The 15,932-nt window shown below is 41.3% G+C and overlaps 1 protein-coding gene across 1 annotated transcript in view; it reads right to left on the reverse strand.

Moving 5' to 3' along the window:
* The window catches only part of LOC124613483 (calcium/calmodulin-dependent 3',5'-cyclic nucleotide phosphodiesterase 1-like), a 543,028-nt gene that overhangs the window by 174,872 nt on the left and 352,224 nt on the right, over nt 1–15,932 (reverse strand). Inside the window, exon 6 of the mRNA XM_047142192.1 lies at nt 3,032–3,281. Coding sequence (XP_046998148.1) covers nt 3,032–3,281 — 250 coding nt within the window. The remainder of the gene's footprint in view (nt 1–3,031; nt 3,282–15,932) is intronic.

The following is a 15,932-nucleotide window of genomic DNA, read 5'->3' on the forward strand; positions in this document are numbered from 1 at the left end:
GAGAAAGACCTGCTACTCCATTCTTCAGTAATAATAGGCTATGCATGTCTGTTCATGCTACGAGCACATTGAAATGGTCAATATGACATATTTAATCTGTTTCAAACAGCTGTCTCACAGAAAAAGTTGAGAATGGAGGTTATGTTTGCAGGATCATTTACCTCTTGTTGGACCTACTAGTGTAGCCAAGGTCGATAATACATCTTTTGTAGTGATATTGATCTAGGAGGTAGCACAAAGAATCCTGATGGATAAATTATGTTTGACTGACAAGGGAAGAAGGGAGATGGCAAACAGTTCTTAATCACTCGACCATTGGTTAGTCTTCATCTACATTTTCATCTACATGGATACTCTGCAAATCACATTTAAGTGCCTGGCAGTATTAAATACCAATCCACTCTGAAATGCTTTGTGGGGCGAGAGCTGTAATACACTGCTGTCGGTAATCCATCTGTCAGATGGGGACATTAGACTCAGTAGTCCCCTATTTGCTATTTTGGAGGCTGGCACTGGGTTTCACTCTGTTGTTGTTGTTGTGGTCTTCAGTACTGAGACCGGTTTGATGCAGCTCTCCATGCTACTCTATCCTGTGCAAGCTTCTTCATCTCCCAGTACTTACTGCAACCTACATCCTTCTGAATCTGCTTACTGTATTCATTTCTTGGTCTCCCTCTACAATTTTTACCGACCACGCTGCCCTCCAATGCTAAATTTGCGATCCCCTGATACCACAGAACATGTCCTACCAACCGGTCCCTTCTTCTTGTCAAGTTGTGCCACGAGGTCCTCTTCTCCCCAATTCTATTCAATACCTCCTCATTAGTTATGTGATCTACCCATCTAATCTTCAGCATTCTTCTGTAACACCACATTTCAAAAGCTTCCATTCTCTTCTTGTCCAAACTATTTATCGTCCATGTTTCACTTTCATACATGGCTACACTCCATACAAATACTTTCAGATACGACTTCCTGACACTTAAATCTATACTCGATGTTAACAAATTTCTCTTCTTCAGAAACGCTTTCCTTGCCATTGCCAGTCTCCATTTTATATCCTCTGTACTTCGACCATCATCAGGTATTTTGCTCCCCAAATAGCAAAACTCCTTTACTACTTTTAAGTGTCTCATTTCCTAATCTAATTCCCTCAGCATCACCCGACTTAATTCGACTACATTCCATTATCCTCGTTTGGTTTTTATTGATGTTCATCTTATATCCTTCTTTCAAGACACTGTCCATTCCGTTAAACTGTTCTTCCAACTCCTTTGCTGTCTCTGATAGAATTACAATGTCATCGGCGAACCTCAAAGTTTTTATTTCTTCTCCATGCATTTTAATACCTACTCCGACTTTTTCTTTTGTTTCCTGTACTGCTTGCTCAATATACAGATTGAATAACATTGGGGAGAGGCTACAACCCTGTCTCACTCCCTTCCCAACCACTGCTTCCCTTTCGTGCCCCTCGACTCTTATAACTGCCATCTGGTTTCTGTACAAACTGTAAATAGCCTTTCGCTCCCTGTATTTTACCCCTGCAACCTTCAGAATTTGAAAGAGAGTATTCCAGTCAACATTGTCAAAAGCTTTCTCTAAGTCTGCTGCTAGAAACGTAGTTTTGCCTTTCCTTAATCTTTCTTCTAAGATAAGCCGTAAGGTCAGTTTTGCCTCACGTGTTCCAATATTTCTAAGGAATCCAAACTGATCTTCCCCGAGGTTGGCCTCTACCAGTTTTTCCATTCGTCTGTAAAGAATTTGCGTTAGTATTTTGCAGCTGTGACTTATTAAACTGATAGGTAATTTTCATATCTGTCAACACCTGCTTTCTTTGGGATTGGAATTATTATATTCTTCTTGAAGTCTGAGAGTATTTCGCCTGTCTCATACATCTTGCTCACTAGATGTTAGAGCTTTGTTAGGCCTGGCTCTCCCAAGGCTGTCAGTAGTTCTAATGGAATGTTGTCTACTCCCGGGGCCTTATTTCGACTTGCGTCTTTCAGTGCTCTGTCAAACTCTTCACGCAGTATCGTATCTCCTATTTCATCTTCATCTAAATTCTCTTCCATTTCTATAATATTGTTCTCAAGTACATCGTCCTTGTATAGACCCTCTATATAATCCTTCCACCTTTCTGCTTTCCCTTCTTTGGTTAGAACTGGGCTTCCACCAGAGCTCTTGATATTCATACAAGTGGTTCTCTTTTCTCCAAATGTCTCTGAATTTTCCTGTAGGCAGTATCTAGCACGACTATGAGGATGCAAATCAGGTTTGCTTTAAATGTACGCTGTAACGGTCGTGAGCGTTCGTTAGCTTTGATGATGATGATGATGATGATGATGATGATGATGATGATTAGTGTTTTAGGCCGCACAACAGCGAGGTTATTAGCGCCCGTCGTTAGCTTTGAGATTAGGCGTGATGAGTTGTTGTTAGTCAAGAATTCCTTTACGGCAAAGAAGACGCCATTGTCAACACCTCAGTGAGTCCGAACGATACCCTGTAATAGGGCTACGAGAGGCTGGATTTTCCTACTGAGATACTACGGAAAAACTTGGCAGGTGTACAGCCACTCTACATGAGCTGCATCAAACCAGTCTCAGGACTGAGGACAACAACAACAACAAGTCTACAAATGCTAGAAACGTAGGTTTGCCTTTCCTTAATCTTTCTTCTAAGCTTCTCTAGCTTCACACAATACCACCAACATGAATGTGAGACTGCACATCCACATACTGCATTCACACACATAAGACAAGTACACTAGAGATACATGTCACGGAAGCCATACTAGAGGCAATAATTAGAAAAGGCTTGCACCAGGCGATGAACTGCTGGAGTTGTCTTACCTCTCAATAAGTGTCAATATCCTCTTCGAGCACTCTGTACAAACTATTCAGCCCAACAGTTGTTTTCATTGGCCCAAAGACTTTGCTCCCTACGTCTGCTACTGTTTGCATTAGAAATGCTGTGCGGTTGTTACAGGTAAGGGTGACAGGTGAAGCGACAGGCAAGTATATATACTGACCTTGAGCACTTTAACGACGTCGGGCGGGAACTGCATAAGCGAGGTGCTGGTGACGCGGCGGTAGATGCGGTCGACGAAGATGCCGGCGCGGATGGCGTGCGCCACCGACCGGAACTTGGGCTTCTCGTCGGCCTTGCGCCTCGTCGTGGCGAGCTGGCGCGTGAAGGTGGACGCCAGCCACTCGCGCACCTCGGGCGGCACCGCGTCTGGCTGCACCTCCGACAGCTCGTCGTCCTCGTCCGCCAGCCGCCTGCAACGGCGCCACGAGCGTGTCAGCTGACGAACGCAGCAACGCGCGACCAGCCCGGCCCCCTCACACCTCACTGGTATCACCGCCTCCATACTGTACGTTGACTATCACTTCGAAGCAAGTTTCCAAATTTCTCCTTCCACATTGTTCCAAGAAGGTTACTACTTGCAAGGTATTACACCTTTTTCGCTTTCCTCAGTTATTTTTCATACATAATGTCGTGCTTACATTTATACAGGGTGTTGCAAAAAGGTACGGTCAATCTTTCAGGAAACATTCCTCACACACAAATAAAGAAAATATGTTATGTGGACATGTGTCCGGAAACGCTTACTTTCCATGTTAGAGCTCATTTTAGTTTCATCAGTATCTACTGTACCTCCTCGATTCACCACCAGTTGGCCCAATTGAAGGAAGGTAATGTTGACTTCGGTGCTTGTGTTGACGAGCGACTCATTGCTCTACAGTACTAGCATCAACCACATCAGTACGTAGAATCAACAGGTTAGTGTTCATCACGAACGTGGTTTTGCAGTCAGTGCAATGTTTACAAATGCGGAGTTGGCAGATGCCCATTTGATGTATGGATTAGCACGGGGCAATAGCCGTGGCGCGGTACGTTTGTGTCGAGACAGATTTCCAGAACGAAGGTGTCCCGACAGGAAGACGTTCGAAGCAATTGATCGGCGTCTTAGGGAGCACGGAACGTTCCAGCCTATGACTCGCGACTGGGGAAGACCTAGAACGACGAGGAGACCTGCAATGGACGAGGCAATTCTTCATGCAGTTGACGATAACCCCAATGTCAGCGTCAGAGAAGTTGCTGCTGTAAGAGGTAACGTTGACCACGTCACCGTATGGAGAGTGCTACGGGAGAACCAGTTGTTTCCGTACCACGTACAGTGTGTGCAGGCACTATCAGCAGCTGATTGGCCTCCACGGGTACACTTCTGGGAATGGTTCATCCAACAATGTATCGATCCTCATTTCAGTGCAAATGTTCTCTTTACTGATAAGGCTTCATTCCAACGTGATGAAATTGTAAATTTTCACAATCAACGTGTGTGGGCTGACGAGAATCCGCACGCCAATTGTGCAACCACGTCATCAACGCAGATTTTCTGTGAACGTTTGGGCAGGCATTGTTGGTGATGTCTTGATTGGGCCCCATGTCCTTCCACCTACGCTCAATGGAGCACGTTATCACGATTTCATACGGGAAACTCTAACTGTGCTGCTAGAACATGTGCCTTTATAAGTACGACACAACATGTGGTTCATGCACGATGGAGCTCCTGCACATTTCAGTCGAAGTGTTCGTAGGCTTCTCAACAACAGATTCGGTGACCGATGGGAGGCGGACCAATTCCATGCCTCCACGCTCTCCTGATCTCAACCCTCTTGACTTTCATTTATGGGGGCATTTGAAAGCTCTTGTCTACGCAACCCCGGTACCAAATGTAGAGACTCTTCGTGCTCGTATTGTGGACGGCTGTGATACAATACACAATTGTCCAGGGCTGCATCAGTGCACCAGGGATTCCATGCGACGGAGGGTGGATGCATGTATCCTCGCTAACGGAGGACATTTCGAACATTTCCTGTAACAAAGTGTTTGAAGTCACGCTGGTACGTTCTGTTGCTGTGTGTTTCCATTCCATGATTAATGTGATTTGAAGAGAAGTAATAAAATGAGCTCTAACATGGAAAGTAAGGGTTTCCGGACACATGTCCACATAACACATTTTCTTTCTTTGTGTGTGAGGAATGTTTCCTGAAAGTTTGGCCGTACCTTTTTGTAACACCCTGGATACTGGCTCTGCACTCGCTGCTTCGCCTGCATAGGCTTTGGTCTGCTCAGATTTTTTTGTTTTTCTTTAATCGAATTTTTATGTTGTTCACAAATTGCAATACCTTCTAAACTTTTCACGCTAATTGAGGCCAAAACCATGGTATTTTACAGTCAGCGATTCTGGTAGGTGACGTCCTCTTAAGTGTTCGTTAATGTGTTCATGTGGTGATATTTCCATAGGCACTTTCATGCCCTTACATACATTTCTTTATATCTAACCGAGAAATGCAGCTATCAATTTGCATAGATTTAACTTTTAAATTTTTTTTAATATAAGGAAACATTTTCTTAAAAGTTTTCATCCCCTATTTCACTCACTTAGCAGTTGAATTTCAAGGAACAGTGAAACATATTTTTATTATTTCTTGCGGAGAACCCAAACACAAATTTTAATGGATTTAGCTTTGAAAATGTTTTTATAATAAAATAATTTCATAATACTTGTCATCCCCTATTTCACTCCCCTGCGTGATTGAATTTTCAAAAATAGTGTCACATGTATCTTTTTGTTTCTAACTGGAAAGTCAAATTCAAATTTTCATAGATTTAACTTTAAAAACGAAATAGTTTCATTAAACATTAATCCACTATTTCACCCACTTAGAAGCTGAATTTCCGAAAACAATGAAAATGTATTTTTTATTTGTATCCAAGAAGTCAAATACCAGTGTTCATAGATGTAGCTATAAAAATATTTTAGTTCTTTAATAATGATCAATTTTTTAAAGAAAATTTCAACACACTGTTTCTCCTTCATAGCTATTAAATTTCCAAAATTGCTGATACACGTATTTCTTTAATTTTGAACGAAGATCCAAATACCGATATTCGTAGATCTTACTTCAAAACTGCCGTAATAACGACATATTTTCAAAAAGCTTTTCATCCCCTATTTCACCCCCTTAGGAGTGAACTTTGAAAATTTCTTCTTAAACGTCGCCTACAGTATAAAATTAACACCCTCAGTGATGAGTCAGTCAGGACTGTGTAATTATTTGAATGATTTTGTGATGCTTTCAACAACCATTCTGTTTATTTCATGTACGATTGTACAATTCCGACCTGAGTCCATTTTCAAGTCATATCTATAGATATACTAGACGCATTACAATTTTCTTGCTCTTATGACTGCATGTAATGATCATAAAAGGAATTAGAAAGGTTTTTCGCTATTTTAGGACCACGTTACTTTCGATCAGTTGTTGCAAAGCATTTATATATGATGTCGATGTTTTCACGTACTTAGCAACAAGAAGATTACAACTGTTTTACAGAAATTCGTTAATTAACCTATATGCCTTTGTTCTCAATTATATTTATTTATCGTTCATCATTGATGTAAATATGTCTGTATGTAATTTCTCTGAAGTATCTTCTAATATTTGTTCTCTTATTGTGGGAGTACGTCATTTTTGAATAGTTGTTACAAAGATCTTGTATATAAAATCGATCACTGCACTTTAGTCAAGTAGTAAGGTAATTCACATTAGAGTCATATTTATTAATGAGTGTAGCGATAATTTTACATTCTGTGGTTCCGTAACGCTTCATCGTAGAACTGGTAAAAAGTTATCTAGGAATTTCTCACTTTGCGTTGATCGTTTTACCCATTTGAAGCTCTATCTGACTGGTCGCTTAGATGGATGAACCTTCAATTTTCTCCATGTTATGTATTCTTTCTCGTATGCATAACATTCCTTAAGGAGTATGTTGTGTTTTTTAGCGACAGCATGTGCTAGGCTATTAGCTATGTTAATAATAGGGGTAACTGGGATTTATCCTTTGTGTATCTTGGGCTGGGCATACAATGATGGTGTTGTTGGATTCATCATTATGGAATCTCTTATGTTTTTTCTCTGTATATAAAGTTACATCCTTTTAGTGCTTTCTTTAACTGTGCATTAAATTTGTTGGTTGGGTCCCGGTCGATGCTTTTGATATTATTTTGATCGAAAAATTTTAGTACTTTTCTTTTGTAATTGTGTGTCAGAGGAATTCTGACATATTCGTCAATGTGTTTCCTTTTTCTGATTTTTTACTAATTGCATTATGTTCTCCAAGCTTGTTATTAATCTGATGTATGATACTACTATCCTTTGCTCTTATATTGGTGCTACTTTTTTGTATTTTTGCAATTTTGCAAGTAGTGTTGTTTTGCTCATGAGGTGGCAACTGGGCCATACAGAGCGCTACTGTACTGTTTGCAATAATATTTTTAATCATACTGTTCCAGAGTGTATATAGTTGCAATGACGTTGTCTCTGTAATCTTAAATTAGTTCCATGAGTTAAATTAGGTATATTTCAATGTGTCCTTTAATCCGAAGTTTGGTGCAGCTCACCACGCTATTCGTCCTGTGCATGCTCTTCGTAACTGCTGCAACCTAAATCTCTTTGAACCTGCTTAGTGTATTCAAGCCTTGGCCTCTCTGTACAGTATTTGCCCTCCCACACTTTCTTTGATTACCAAATTAACGATTCCATGTTACCTTAGGGTGTGTCCTATCAATCGATCCCTTTATTTAACACAAATTGTGCCCCTAGATTTCTTTTTTTTCCTCAATTGGATTTAGATTCTCTTCATTAGTTATTTAATCTACTTATCTGATTTTGAGCTTGTTCTTCGATAGCACCAAATTTTAAAAGTTTCCAGTGTTGTTTTGCCGGCTGCTGTGGCCGAGGGGTTCTAGGCGCTTCAGTCTGGAACCACGCGACCTCTACGTCGCAGATTCGAATCCTGCCTCGGGCATGGATGTGTGTGATGTCCTTAGGTTAGTTAGGTTTAAGTAGCTCTAAGTTCTAGGGGACTGATGACCTCATATGTTAAGTCCAATAGTGCTCAGAGACATTTTTTCCGTTGTTTCCTTCTCTGAACTGTTTGCCGTCCACGTTTCACTTTCGTACAAGGCTACACTCAAGAAATATCGTAAGTTATTTTGCTTGGTACGCGCAGACTATTAGTCCTACAGAAGACATGAACAGGACCTTTTAGTAGGGAATCTAATATAGTTAAATTTCGTACTGGGATACGTTTTCGCTAGAGGCCGTAGTTTTCGAGTTATTCAAGAAAAACGTACCTGTGGCCTCCAGCGAAAACTTATCCCAGTACGAAATTTAACTGTATTAAATTTCCCACAAAAAGGTCCTGCTCATTTTTTTCTGCAGATCTAATAGTTCGCTCATATTGTGCGAGAGAGTATGAAAATCACGCATGTTGTTTGTGAAGGCCAGCTATAACACTACGGGTTGCATAGAACGACAGGTATAGGGACAGCTGAATCATCCGCAATCTGAAGATGATGCTTTTATAAACGTTCAGATCATGGTAAAGGTTTTGATAAACATTCCACATTTCCAAGTGGGTTATTTTGTAAAAATTGCTGCAAATTATCAACAATAATTTTTCTTTTTACAAATCAGTTTGTTGATAATTTATATCTTCCTTTACTTGGAGCGAGCGTTACTCAACCGTCAATACATTCGTCGAAGACATCCGAAGTCCTCTTCCGTTCAAGAGACGTAAGGTGACGTGGAGCAGATAACTACTGCATAGAGGATAAATCGCGTGTAACTTCAGCTTTCACTTTATGATCCGTTCAAGATATGGGAAGAAAGTTTCTCGGAATATAATAGGGCGCACAGGAGCACTTATTTGTGTTGCACATTTAATCCACTTAACTTTTGTATCAACCATGATATTGAAGCAAAACTGTCCTTTTAATGGAACGATATACTTTTTGCACGACATTCGAAAGCTGCTGAAAGACGAGTAAGTGATACAAAAGGCATTAATGTTTGAATTGAAAGTTTTTGCAAAAGCATTCGAGATATAAGATAAAATTAAAGGCAGCCGCTAGTACTGGCTATTGCGCGTAAACACCGCCAGTTTTTATACCTTGTCGACATCGAACACGATTTTACTCACATATTACTGGATAATTATTCGTCATGGATAACCTCACCCACCTGAGAAAAGTATAAGATTGCAAGTAACATAGTCTACTGTGTGAATGAGGTAAGACATGATCAGTGATGGAGGAACCTATCATAGCCCTGTGACACAGCCGAGTTTGCAACTGTGTTGAATTCTGTCTGTCAAAAAGTCCTTAAAGCCGTCGCAAATCTGCCTAGATAAGCCATATTAATGCATTTTCTGCAGTAGACCTTCGCTTCCGAAACGGATCAAAAACTTTATTGAAAATTTACAAATACTGAATGCATCTCAAAGTGAATCCAGTTACTAGAATGAAAAAAAAGTATGGTAACAAGAGCTCTCGCTGTCGTTCCACTCCAACAGGTGATTGTAATTCCGTCTGTGACCGTTGCAGATGCCGATTGTATTGCAAGAGAGTCGATAGATACGAACATATTTAGATCACCCGTTGAAAATCGCTCCGTCGTTAAAACAATTGTCGTTAACTACAATATTGTGTACTGTGATCAGATTTTTGCCTCTATAAGGTATCACACTAGCAGAAGGATCCGCCACATTGGCCGTCGTAGCTAATGTAACGTCGCCCTACCTTGGAGTAATCGGTTCACAAATGTTTGGCAGGCAAAAAGGATGTAAACCTGACTGCACGCCAGCGATTGCTAAATTCCAAACCTGTCCAACGTGTCTCATATGGTGAGAACTCTGTTGAAGATCCACCGCTCACATGGAAAGATCAAACTTGTTAGCCATTTTGGTTCTGTTTGAAATCATGGAAGATGTAGCGTCCCCAAATTTCTTATTGTACCTTTTTTCGCCACGAGGCGAAACCATGGCGATCTTAATGACACAGTTCACCAAGCATTACAAAACTCGGCAGTGTGGTGATATATCAGTACATCGATTACAGTGAAAACATATCGTCGCTACTGGAACCAAAACGGGAATGTGGGTGCTTCGGGGCCCTGTGCGAACTCAGCAACCGCGATGAGAAAGAAAAGAGTTTGCGATGAGAAATAAAAAGATGTTAAACCTTATAAAAACGAGTACCTCCATGCATAATAGTTAACCACCACAATAACTGGAATATAGCTCACACGTAGAACGCGATATAATTCAAATTAATTATAACTGAACTATTGTATCCTAACACTTCCTGGCAGATTAAACCTGCGCGCCGCACCGAGACTCGAACTCAGGGCCTTTGCTTAACTACAATCTCGGTTTGTGCCGCGTATAAGAACGATCGGAATTTAATCGCAATTAATATAAAAAAAGGAGAAGGCAACAGTGCATTGTCACCTTCACTTGGACTGAATGTCCCTCGAGCAGGTTGACACACATTTCAAATTAATTTGCGCTGCACTGTATAATTTAAGCTAATCACAACTTACTTATTCACTCTGCTTTGTAAATAAGAACTGCCAGAAAGAGACAGCAGCTATCCCACGGTAACTGATTTGTGCTGCTTGTGATGCTATTATGGATACTCATTTTGCAAAATATATTCTCATTGAAAAAATGATGTGAAATGGTTATTATTCCACGAAATACTAATCACCACGATTTTTCCTCTTTCTTTCGCTTTGATCGTATTGTTTGCTTCATCCACATAGTCCAAATGCAATGGCGTTAAATATTGGTTCTTGTAATATAATTTTCGTCTCAGTTACAGAAATATGTTCCACACGTCTTTACATTGCTACGCTTCTAAATATGAGGGAAATGTGACGTCATAGTCGACATGTATACCGAGTCATCAAAGCTGACGCCCTTAACCCTATTGTTAACTCAATCTGTGATCATTGTTAAAATGATCTTGCGCACAGCCTCCAATAAACTCGACATCAGAAAGATGTTGAACTCTACGCTTTTTTCTTTCCTCCTGTTGAACTCTATGCTTCTTTCCTTCTTCCCTTTTATATAATACAGACAGTCACTAACGTAAGTCCTGTACGAAGTTGTCTCAATTATCTACGTTAAAATGTCATACTTCACGTCGTATATTCTTCGCGAAGAGATGGTTTGAATCAACACGAATGAAGAAAATAGCCTTTCCAAATTCGGAAACCGAATTTCTTCGCTGGTTTCCTGGAACAACAGTGGATTATTTTTTATCAGGAAAATCCCTCTGTAGACTTGTGTGCTAGCGAACAACACAGAGGAATGGCTGGGGCAGTTTGGGTACGTGCTTTTGGACCAAACACCCTGAGATACAGTTTCAGTCTCTGGGATTACTGAAGAAATACTTGTATGATAGATTCACTGTTCACTTACAGTTCAACACGTAGTCATGATATCGATACAGCTGTCTGACACTGTTTTTCCAGTGTTGTTATGAATGTTTTAACATAACTATGAAACAAAATTTATGGGGGAGCATAGTAATTACTTGAGAATGTACTAGTGACGTACTATAACATATCAGTACTAGAGCTTGTGGAACAAAATTTGTACACGAGAGCTCTTGTTACCTTAATTTTGATTCACCCTCTCAGCCGATTTAACTTGGTGAACGAATGTTCCTGCTGCGTACCTTCCATCCCAGTATGCCATACTCGAGGAATTGTCCGCAGCACACGCGTGAGCATTTTACATTTACTCAGTCAGTAAGCGTATATACAGCCAGAGATAATAAAACTCACAGATGCTAATAATGAACGTCAGAGATTTCAGTACTGTATTACGAAAATGATTAGTGTCTGCGTTTAAAGATCGTTTGCAGACCATGCAACGCATATACCAGCCAAACTACACGCACCATATTCCCCTTCGTCACTTCGTCCAGATTCGCGAAAATTTTCACGGCAATCTCTGACAGCCCGTGCACGTTTCAAAAACGGTTGAGCGTTTCACGTCGGAGCGAATATTGATTGTGGAAGAGGAAATTGGCAGCATTTCCGAAATCGATATGTCGAGAAAACAATTCGTGATAGCCGGAATTTGGAGCCCTACGTAAACGAAGTGATTGATCACTGTTTGACGACGTATAAGCTTTATCGCTGACCGTGAATATCTAATGTTAATGAGTACAAAGATACGCAGTCTTTGACTGACTTACTTGTCTGAAAATAACTGGAAAACGCACTGCCAAAATTTTTTTCAGTCAGCTACTGGGTGGTTGTAATTAAAGTGCGACTACTCACGGAGGTCCAATGTGAGCTGTAATTATTATATGACAGCGAAACTTACAAGGGAACCTCCCCATTGCAACCCCCTCAGATTTAGTTAAAAGTTGGCACAGTCGATAGGCCTTGAAAAACTGAACCCAGATCAATCGAGAAAACAGGAAGAAGTTGTGTGGAACTATGAAAAAATAAGCAAAATATACAAACTGAGTAGTCAATGCGCAACATAGGCAACATCACGGACAATGTGAGCTCTAGAGCGCTGTGGTCCCGTGGTTAGCGTGAGCGGCTGCAGAAAGAGAGGACCTTGGTTCAAGTCGTCCATCGACTGAAAAGATTAATTTTTTATTTTCGGACAATTATTATCTGTCCGTCCGTCCGTCCGCCCGATACGAGGTAACTGCGCCGTAGTATGGGGACGCCACATCCAAACAAACATCGAAACACACGACGTCAGTCGACTACAGCGCATGGAAGAGAGAGTATTCTTGCTAACGAGGCTCCCTGGCTGGCAGTTGACTGTTCACTACTTTGGACGAGAGTGCATTAAATACGTGAGATGTATTCCGTGGGCAATATGAATCCAGCAAATATAGCTCGCGACTTCAATAACAATCGCACGGTTTTGCGGTGCGGTCGCAAAACACAGGCGCTAAACTTATTATAGTGAACAGTGACGTCAGTGAACGATCGGACAGATCATAACTTGGCGAAAATAAAGAAAGTAAAATTTCCACTCGAGGGATGCGAAAATAATGGAAATAAAATTTTTACTGGAGGAAAGTTTTGAACCAAGGACCGCCAGTTCTACAGCGGCTCACGATAACCACAGGACCACGGCGCTCCTAACCTTCTATTTACCTTCATGTTGCCTATATTGCACATGGACTACTCAGTTTGTATATTTTGCTTGTTTTTTCATAGTTCCACACAACTTCTTCTTGTTTTCTCGATTGATTTGTGTTCAGTTTTTCAAGGCCTATCCACTGTGCCAACTTATAACTAAATCTGAGGGGGGTGCGATGGGGAGGTTCCCTTGTTAGTAGATACGTTGATGCGTTAATGCGGAACCGATTTACTCTGGAAAAAATTAGTTCCAGGTTTGGCCACCAGGTGAAGTCTGGCGCTGTGCACTGTATGACGGTATGACATGCACGCTGTTATTTGACAAGCTATAACGTGACTGAAGAGTGTGGCCACTGGTGGTTACCGAGAAGAGAGACCGTGCGCTGTTAGTGAAACTGTTATATGTGAAAGGCAGCACTTACAGTAGTGCACTGAGGAAGTATCGCCGGCTTACAGGTTTATTATGCCAACCTTCTTCGTCCTTGAAACTTTGTGACTCTTTACGACGTGGGCCTCTGCTGGTGTCACAAGTGTTTGCTGTTGCCCAATGCTAACTTTATGGTTACTTTTTGTTCCATAGTTTTGAAATTAAATTAGTAGTTCTTCCGGGGGGGGGGGGGGAGGGGGGAGGAGTGTTGCGGCCTTTGCACTGCAGCACATTTTATGGGCTTTCTTATTGCAGGTTAGTCCACATTTTATGACGTTGATTGTTAACAGCGATTTCTGTTTTTTGTGTTTTGTTTTAGATTTTATTAATGTTTTCAGTACTGCTGTGAGCAATGTTCCTTAAAAATCTTTCATTGCGCTTTATATTGTAATGGCTGTTCTTAATGTGATCAGCAGTGCTTAAACGCTTCTGCTGTAACTGCTCGTAGGCTGTAACTGTTTTATTGGTTTCCTTCCAATCGCATTAGTTGTTCCACAACTTAGTACATGTACAAATTAGTGCAATTTGGCATTGTTTGTGTTTTCTTAGGCCTGTTGTTGAAGGTACTAATTTGACCGTCAGATGGCGTGAGCAGTCCACTCGCTTACGCTTCGCGCACACAGCCGCTCCAGCCGGCATTTCACCTTCGCTTTGTGTTTTGTAGGAGTCTGATGGGTGTCTATGCAGCACTGGTGGCTCGCAAACTTTTCTCAGGGGATTATATTGTGTCTTCACACATGCCTGCAGGGACACCCTTTTTTGGACGTTTCAGTGTTCGAAAGTCCGCCTTTTTATCCTCAAAAGTCAATAAATAGTTACCTGTTGAAGTTTTTGAAAGTGAAACCACAAATGAAAACATCGAAAAATTGCGATTATAGGCGTATGAAGTAGATGACGCCATACGGGTCAGGATAACAAGCACTTTGTATTTTACGTGAAGAATTAACTATGGCAGAGCTTTGTTCAAGACGGTTATTTGTCAAATACTGACCAAAAGTAAAGAGGAAAACGAATTTCTCAATAATGTTTGGAGCGTTTTAAAAAGAATCCAAGTGATTTAGTGGGCCCACCTGGTACTGTGGATGTGACGGTGTTCACCACTTCAAGCCAGAAACAATCTAGTAACCAAAGCATTGTAGGAAATCAGCCACTCTACAGAAAATAAGGCGAATTGGATTTCACCTTTCGGAAAGCTTCTGGCCAATTTCTCCTACAACATTACAAGGATTTATAAAATCCCAAAGAGCAAAATAACAACTAGGGAATCCTACTCAAGCCTTGGGGACCTACGGGATGAGATTGTTTAGCTGAGAGCGCTAATAGACATGGGATAAGAAGACACTTGAGAAGAAGCCTGGTTTGTAAAAAGACACTTTCCTACCCAAAGACGTGGTATGGCAATGGTAAAACTGAGAAATATGCGCAATGTGAATTATTGCAACATTCAACCTCATCAACAGATTTGGTACCCTTTGACGTCGGTATATTATCACATCCAAAGAAAGTTGTGGCTGGGGAACGTTTTGAGTTCAATGCAGACGTTGTGACAGCCATATGTGGATATTTTGCAGATCTACCTGAATAGCTCTTCATAGGTGGAATCTACTCACTGGAAAAAAGAAATCTGTCGAAGAGAGTTGACCTAAAACGGGAATACGTCGTGCAGTAAGCGCATTTTGCCTTGAAAGGAAGAATATCTTCCCTACCGGACCGAGAAACTTTCAGACGTTTCCCATACTGATAGGCTGCGTGGCTGGAGGACGCCACGTTAATATGCGGTTTGAGCACCCTTATAAACTACGCCTTTTTTGTATAGTGCATACCGCCATCATCCCATGGTGTGTGGGGCAGGGAGGCTGTACTCCGTAACTATGCGGGGTAGTCATGAAGTTTTAATTATCACCTCGAGGAAATGAAGTATTTATTCTTTCTGTCGCAGGTAAATATCTGGTGTCCTAGTACGAATTGAAATCCCCGTGTCACAGTACGGTAGCACACTGCTGTAGCTGAAGTCAAGAACGATGGCGGTCAAGTTTAGGTAGGTGGGTGCATCCCGGGTTCCCGCGCGTCTGCCGAAGCGTGACGTCATTGGGCAGCTACTGCGCTATGTCCACGGGACTCGCGCCGATGTTGCTAGTGCTGTGTTGTTGCTTGCTTGAATGCAGTGCGTGACTTGTCTCGTATTCCGGTACGAAGTAATATCGTTTGTAATCATACCAGTTGTCTACAGTATTTTCCGAGTGAAATTAGCAAAAACACATCGTATTGTGCTGTTGCTAAGTGCAGCAACTTGGGGCTTAGAAATGAAGGGCGTTCTTTACCACTGGTTTCCGAAAGACTTAGAACTCCGACGTGAATGGTTGCCTCGTTGTAAACTAGAGGACAAGATCAATATTAAAAATGTAAGGATACGTTCTGAACATTTTCGTCCTCAGGATTAATGGTTCAAATGGCTCTGAGCTCTATGC

This window comes from Schistocerca americana, chromosome 4 (assembly GCF_021461395.2).
Source record: "Schistocerca americana isolate TAMUIC-IGC-003095 chromosome 4, iqSchAmer2.1, whole genome shotgun sequence".
Lineage (NCBI taxonomy): Eukaryota > Metazoa > Arthropoda > Insecta > Orthoptera > Acrididae > Schistocerca > Schistocerca americana.